An 8313-nucleotide genomic window follows, 5' to 3' on the forward strand; every position below is an offset into this window, starting at 1 on the left:
GCTGATCCAGAGGGTAGTTCTTGGAGAGAAATGTTTCGTCACGGGAATTGAAATAGCCTGTTCCCAAGAATATCGTAATAGTTCTCCAGAACTTTTATGTGCTTTGGGCAAAGACGGCTGGTAAAATATGGAGAAGGTAGACGGATAGAGAAGGAATATCTCCAGCGGAAGGTGAGAACCTGAAAATCTAACGAGGACAACGGTTTCCATCCAATGACACAAGCACTGCCAGTTTTAAACATTGACGCCAGAGTATTTTGCTTGGTGAGGTTTTGTTTACAGTTGACTTCCTCCTAGTCAAGCGAGTTTAATGTACTGAAGTTCTGCGTTGGATACAATCCCTTAGAAGTGCGGTATTGTGGGGTGGTAAAATCCAGACACTTTTGCAGGTGGTGAGGATTTGGTTCTGAAATACGAACTCCATCTAGGCTCAAAAACCTAAAATTACTGTTAACATGTGCCATCTTGATTGGAAATTCATAACTACGCGTTTCTCAAATCTGTAAAGGGATTTAGTTGGGGTATTATATTCCGTTCAGGTTCAACGTGGCTGCACTGATACCACTCTGGAGTAAACACCCTCAAATTTTCTAGAGTACTTTCTTACGGGAGTCATAACTCACACGAAGTGCACTTCTCGTGTTCCGAATCGTAGTGATCGAATTCGGGTTGCGTTAAGCAGCTTCACTGGTAGTGCGGTGGGAATGTTTCCTTCACTTGAAGTGAAAGCTCCAGATATTCAGTACAGCAGCTGATCACGATTAAAGCATACTGGTACAGTCATGAATGAGTATTTTATGCTACCTAAACATGCTCAAAATTTAACAGAATCCAGGATCTACCACGTTATGGAACGAGTTGTATACAGTGATGCATTGTATTATGCATTTTCACTACCTCCAACCCATACTTGATTTGTAACATAATTCTACAGCTTTGTAGCTAATTCAGCTGCCTGCCTGCCTGCCTGGTCATTTGGTCAGATTTTGTCCTCCTAAGGTTTATCGTGGAGAAAATTTCTGTTTTGAAAACTGCGTTCTTGGTAGGAGTGTCTATTCTAGGAGATCGCCGTGGGGGTGCTGTAGTTTTATGTTTCTTGTGTGAAGATTTTGGGCTCAAGCGTCTTTTAGCGCTAATAACTGCTTATTACAAGCAACAATGGCGAAAAACTGATGGTTGTTTCACAACTCGGAAATCGAGTTTAGGATGGCTTTGTCCTGGAGAATGTTCCCAAGAATGAACAGAAAGTGTATCCTGGTTCACATGAACTAGTCTTTTTGATGGGCTGATCTCACAAACCCCTTAAAATCTAGTTCTGGTCCGCTAGAACGAGTTCAACAACCCACCACTTCGTAAAGTAACCTTGAGGACACGTGACTATCACATGCAGGCATGTGTCCATTAAAGCTTTAAAACTTTTATCGATCATTTGCATGATGTAGGTCGGCACTTCATCACAGCAAGGTGCAATGTAAATGGGAAACCACTGCAGTGGATCTTCACCGAAACAAACGAAGGATGGCGACGGATCAGGGGAGAAGGCAAATAGGACTTCAGGCTATGAAATCTCCAAAACACGAACTATCGGTACGGAAACCACAATGTCAACACTTGAAAAAAGCGTTCAATGCCAGTTATCTGATCCTGTAGGCAGGAAAAATATCAATCTAACATGTGGATCTACGTGCTCCTGCTTTCCCAACATACCAGTTTATCAACAATCACCATTTGCATGCCCTGTCAGGCCTTATCAAGGTGATGTCCTCTGTCGGTGCATTCAGAATTTTGAAAATGAGATTTCCAAAGGAATTGCATTCTCAACCCCCCGTGTTTCCCATGGTTCTCAGATTCTTGTGATAGGACCACAGTTCAATCGCCCGCAATCGAATACCGTCTCACAAAATGAGCAAACCCGAAGAGATATCAGTGAATTTTTTAATGTTTGTCATCCTACGGCATATGACCAACAAAGGGAATGTCTGAAGTTCAATACGCATTCCACCATAAAACCGCAAGAATCCCAGGACGCAGACCAAAGCATCAACCTGCTTCATGAAAGCCAGACTGTTAAATTCACTGATCCAAACCGACCAATCACGACTCAAAATTACAACAGCTCCCTTTCTTATCAGCCACAGGCTCTATACAAGAATCGATGGACTGACAAACCCTCAACAAATTGTCATCACCAGGAATGTAAGCAACTATACCTTCGAAGTTTGCTCAACAACGGGGACACGGATCGACTGTTTGTTCATGACAGGGCGAAATCAGCTCCAAACCTCTTGTCCCACAATCAGTCACCAACACCTGCGTATCTTCAGAATGACAAACAGTCTCCCGAAAATCTAAAACCAGAATGTAAGGAGCGGCTCAGCCGAAGTAATTCCTGCAGCGCAATATCTGAGGGACATGGAAGTGCTGTGAATGCAGGGAAAAATTTTTACAACCCAACAAAGTGGTTTGCGTATTCGCCGTCTCTGATCCGTCAGACGACTCCGAGTTCTCCCGTGGTTGAACAGACCAATCAAACCTACTCGCCGCTCATGCTCGCTGCGAACACTTCGTACAACGCGACCGAATTACCCGTGATTGGTTCCCATCATGATGTTCAAATGGGCCATCCAAAAACGAACCAACCTAGACCAGGATCGATTTCTATCCAGGAAGAGTACTCTTGTTTGAGAGATATATCCTGTTCGCCGATGTTTGAAATAAATCCTTTTGTGTGCAATACGCAAACGTTCAGGGATAGATGGCCCAGGCAGCGCCATTCAGAACGCATACTTGCAAATACCAAGAAATTGTCCTCTGTACCACTCAGTGCAGAATTTCATGAATGTAATAAACAATCCGGGATGTCAGACAGTTGTGTGCCAAGCATAAATCACCATCTAATAGGAGTCACGTCACCAACGCATCCTGATTCATGCGATTCAAAAGAAATTTCTTGTTCACACGCATTGCCTGGTCATTGTGCCATGCAACACAGAACAAGTCAAGTTGATGCGTTACAAAGTTTGTCAGGTTTTTGCAACCTACAACCAATTTCTCATGACTGTTCCTCACCCTGTCAAAAACCACGGCCACCACCCAGGGTCTCACCAAGAACCAAAACTGTTCTGATCAAGGAAAGTAACAGTCCCGGTAAACGATCACGATCAGGCAGTCAGACCGACATACGAAAACATGGCAAAGTTGATTGTAATGTATCAAACACAAGTATCTTTTATTCCAGTCAACCACGTGATCCGTTCAAGCATCGATTTTTCCTCAAAGATTTTCATGGCATCGATAAGGTTCTGGCTGATCCGACAGATCGTCGAATACGTGCGATATGCGATCGATTCCGCTGTGACCTGGAAATCTACTCTAAAGTCCCCAAAAATGGCTATATGCAGTACATAATCGATATCTCATCACCATCGATCTGGGCCCTTCATTCCTGTACACGTGCGCTGGACTCTTCTCTGAAATGGTGTCTCTCTCCACAGCTATTTCGAATCAACGCGAATGGAGCCATTACGAAGTGAGGAGCCAGTGCCATATTTCCTCACACCTACAGAATGTCACCTAGGCCGTTCGACAGAAAGGTTATTAAAAAAACAGAGAAATGGTACCTTTTGTTGCCTTCTAATGCACAGTATGGTCCATATCTCCCATGTCATACTACTCCACGACAACAAGTAGATTGGTTTGTTATTGAGGATTCAAAAACGCATCGAACAAGAGCAGGGCACAACCGTTAGGTAGTTGGTTAGAGGAGAGTCGTACAACATCTACGTATAGAGAAATGCGCTATAACGTCCAAAGTAGCGTCTAAAGAATAGACTATTTCGTTATTTGGTTGACATTTTCTTCTCCGGCATAAGGTCCATTTTCAAGGGGTTGTCAACCAAATGTCCCCAACCACAAATCTCACCACCTCTCCAGAGATCTATTTTCGATGCCATCTAAAAATGACAGTAACAATGACTACTGGGGGACAGTTTCTATAAGGTAGATTTCAAGTAATCAAGCAGATGAAATTTCGGTCTAATGCTCCAAAATTTCAACGAAATGTCTACTGTTTCTATAAATTTACGTACACGTGACGAAAACTAAAGCCACTTTATACAGAGGGTCCATTCTTTGAGAGTTTCCCTTTTCCTGTGCTCTCGTCATACGTCTGATATAACTTTTTTAACGGCGGGTTCCCATTGCCCCAACAGCAGTGAACACGACATGTTCCCCTGTTGTTCATTGCCTGAAATTGAAGAAGTAACTTGGTTGTCTTGTTGGGGCACTTTTAATTTGTCAAACGAGACCGCATACGAAACCGCATACAAAATTCACTTTTCTGAGGCAATCGTTTACAACTAAAATGTGCTGCATGATCGACGTGATAAATCAAACTGTTAAAATGGGGCACAGTAGTATTTTTCCAGAAGCCCAGTGTTGTAACAGGTACAGTTCAGATTTTGAAAAGTCACAGGTATGCCACCTATTTCGATGAGACAAAAGAAAGCGATCAGTTCCAATCTCTCCTATGGAAATTTCCAGCCGCCCACATGTTCCAAAGTTCACTTTGAAAACAACTGGTTTCACAGTCGAAGAGCTATAGGCTAGAAAGAGCACGACAAGTCGAATGATTCAAACCAACTGTCTTCAGCTTGAAGCGCGTTGCTTCACTCACCACGGTTTGGAGGGTGTTAGGTACCTCGGAAACTTCTTCGCTGGATTTCCTACCATCATCATCATCATCATCATCATCATCATCATCATCATCATCATCATCATCGTCATCAACACCACCATCATCGACACCACCATCATCATCATCACTGCCATGTATGGCTTCAGGACTCCATGCCTGATCACCTACAATAGATCCAGGTATAAACAGCGGAAGCACGGTTCCATCAATGGATTCGTCCACAAAGCTTTGAGGACCTATCGTTTATCACTGAGGCTGGACAGAAAATACATGTGAGTATCATTCGTCTGGTTTAGCCCTATCATCAGATCAAGTCAACCAAAGGATTAAGCGTACACCCTTCAAGTTTGCAATGAATTGTAACCAAAGTAGGAATGTGTATTCATACTGCGCTTGTTTCAACAGCCCTCTTCGCCTTAACTAACCACCAACAAAGCTGGCGACTAAAGAAGGTAATTTACCGGACTTTTTCTCTCCATTCAGCTATTCATCCATCAAGGCCATCTTTCGCAGTGCAGAAGTCACGCTGTAAGCTGATCCACTAGCTGAGTATATAGCCTTTGGGCTTGTTAAAAAAGATGTTCCCTACTCCGATCTTTAATCGTAACAGACCGGATATGAGGAGATGATCGTTAGTAGACGGGAGACTCTGGGCCAGCTAATATGCATGAACATACGTATAATGTTAAACAACTATTTGCGTGCCTCAATTTGATGCCATCCCCAAATTGGTCCTCTAATAGCCTTTGTTCAGAGGGACTGAAATGGAAATTTTCGATTGGTTGTTGCGAAGACGTGTTATCTTGTTTATGAAAGGTCAACAATGGAGCAGCCAAACCTTGGATGTCACGTGGATCTACAGAATGGCCGGACGGTGCAATTTTGTCGGAGTGATGGGCGACGAAAGCTCTGCTATATCGGGCGGTAAATATCATCAGGATAAATCTATATCCTGGTTGGAGAAAATACGAAGTGCTGCGTAGCTCTGCTAGTAACTGAGTCCCAGGCGAGTCTCTTGTCAGTGATATTCCACAACTGGATTTACTGCATAAGTGTCGTTTCTTGAGATTTCAAAGTGTATTGTTTCGGCACGCTATTCATAGGGCTGCTGAAAATTCTTCGAAAGTCCTCTACCGGTTTAGCCCTTCTTGAGTGTTATCAGTTAAACCTAGTCCTCGGGCTTCTATAATCTCTACGCTCTACTCGAACATAAAATGGTACACAGTTCATGGAATGTGAACATTTTCAAGCTTATTTGATAAGCAGCACAGTTATCTGAGAAATATCACAAGCGACAGGTCCGATTGAGCCTCCTATCAACACAAAACTGCTTTTCGCCACTTGTGTATCGTTTTGTGTTCACTAGGAACGTATGTTTGGTGGCGTTCAGGGGATACACCTAGTCGATAAGCCTCAAGAAAGGCCACACCAGCAGTGGGCTGCCGAATAAGCTTCTGCAACGTTATGAGAAGCACGTTAGGCAGAGACCGCAGAGCTGTTTACTCTGTGTCAAATCTGTCTATTAGGAATTTCGACCATCAGACATAATTCACTGTAGAAACTTGGAAAGTATTGAACTACTCACGAGTAGGTGGTAGTCTTTACCATAAAAGTTGTTGGGGGTTGCATTGTTTTCATACAGTGATTTGTTCAGTTTCACATCACTCTCGTCTTGAACAGTCGTCCTCCTGTCCTGCCACAATTATTAATGTTCATAACGAGTGATGTGAAACTGAACAATACATCTCCTGCAAAAACCCCCATATGCATCAACAAAGGTTGTCCAGCCGGTTTCAAGGGTCTGTGACGTTGCATGACTGGGAAGTCCTGACAGGAATTTGTATAAATTTCGGCCTTGTCGATGCTTCTGCTGCTTTCTTGTTGTTGTAGCTGCTTCTGCTGCTGATGATGATCGTAAAGACGGCAGCGGTGACAATCATGAAAGTAATAAGGATGAAGATGACGGTGATGATGGAGACTATCCCCAATGAGGATGTTGATGATATTGATGTTGGAGACAATGGTGATAATCCAGCTACCTTGACTAAAGGGTACTCATGAGACGCTAGATGCCTGGTCCGTCAATTGCGGGAGTCTTATTATTCTGAATCTAGGGGAGCTTATTTATATGACAGCATAGGGATCCTAATCACATTTTAATCGTTGATTGAACTGAATTTTAGCTCAAATACATTTAATCTATCCGGGCCACGGCTTCCGGAAACGTCACCTGCCAGCTGGGCTAACTAGAAGCCAGCTCACACATGCGCAACTGGACCTCTAAGTTGGTACAACTGGCATCCACCGAATGGTAAAACAGCTGAAGTCTTTCAGTGCCATTAGTTGACCTTTCAGGACGCTGCTGTTTTCCTGGAACCCAATGGGCATTTGATGTTATCTGGTGCGCAATGGACACTTGGGTATTTATACAACTGTAAAACCCAAGTGCTTTAATCTTTCAAAAAGATGATGCAGCTTGATGCATCTTGCCATATTTCGTTGCTTACATTACATAAATATTTATTTGACCCACTTGTGCGCAGCACAGTCCACGTATTGAACCGCCAAGGTTATTCTGTTTACTCAACTTCATTATATCAGGTCAAGCCTGCATTCACTGGGTCATGAAGTTCAGGATTCTAGAGGGCACTACTTTCCACAAAAAATCATTCTGACAACGGTGTGTTGAGCATGATGTTTCACAAATAAATCCACATTTCCCTGACTTCTCTCCAAGAGCATCTGCGTTTTGCCGAGGCCTCATACAGTTTTCTGAACCACATTACCCTTAGTGGTCCGAAAGTTTCGGATACGTATTTGCGCAATATACAATAATATACATAATATATCCGAGCTTACGGATGAACTTATGCATCATGATGTTAGGAGAGCAAACTGAACAATTCGAGTAATCTATTTTCGCGGAAGAAAACTAAAAATCCTAGACACACAATCCACTATTTAATCACAGTCATGGCCTCCATTTAAACTTACAGAGTTATGAACCACTTGAAATTCCACTTCAATGTGTTCATCGAAAATTTTATAAAATTTATCCGAACGTCGTTAAATGAGAAGGTTACCAAAGTTGCACCGTTCTGCTCGTTTATTGGTTACTTGAAGCCAGGAGTGCTACTACAAAATATAGATCACCAGATTTCATACTTAGTTGGTTGTTATTGTTTCGTACCCGGTGTGGATGTAAGAATCCGCCTTCGGAGGGTACAGCCGTGCGCTAGAGATGGGACACTGCACAGGACAGTGGCGGATAATATACGGAGCGTAATTAAATTTTTTCTTGCTTTAGGCATACAATCACCCCTCCTAGGTGGTATTTCATCTGACCGTGAATGAAGAACTTCTACAGCCTATGAAATATCACATTCATTTTATAACCGCAACAAACAGTCTGGGCACTATTAAGTCAATCTGCAGTGCGAAAAACTGTGTCCATCTAAGTACTGAGAATTCTGGAAAGATAAACGCGCACGTGTAATTAGTCCTGTCTGCTTCCGCCCCAGTCTTATCTACGCTGCACACAGATGGATACGTGAAACATGCAAAACTTCGCCTTCAGTCATTCAAAAATGCATATGAAATACGCTTCCACTATTTAT

At 42.8% G+C, this 8313-nt stretch overlaps 1 protein-coding gene across 1 annotated transcript; it reads left to right on the top strand.

The window, feature by feature from the left end:
* Window positions 1-1475: 1475 nt before the first annotated feature.
* Window positions 1476-3530, top strand: T265_15290 (hypothetical protein; the record flags this gene model as incomplete). Its single annotated transcript, XM_009177407.1, has 1 exon — window positions 1476-3530. A coding segment is annotated over one exon (2055 nt), but the record flags the coding sequence as incomplete, so codon positions are not given.
* Between the last annotated feature and the right edge of the window lie 4783 nt (window positions 3531-8313).

This window comes from Opisthorchis viverrini, assembly GCF_000715545.1.
Source record: "Opisthorchis viverrini unplaced genomic scaffold opera_v5_418, whole genome shotgun sequence".
Lineage (NCBI taxonomy): Eukaryota > Metazoa > Platyhelminthes > Trematoda > Opisthorchiida > Opisthorchiidae > Opisthorchis > Opisthorchis viverrini.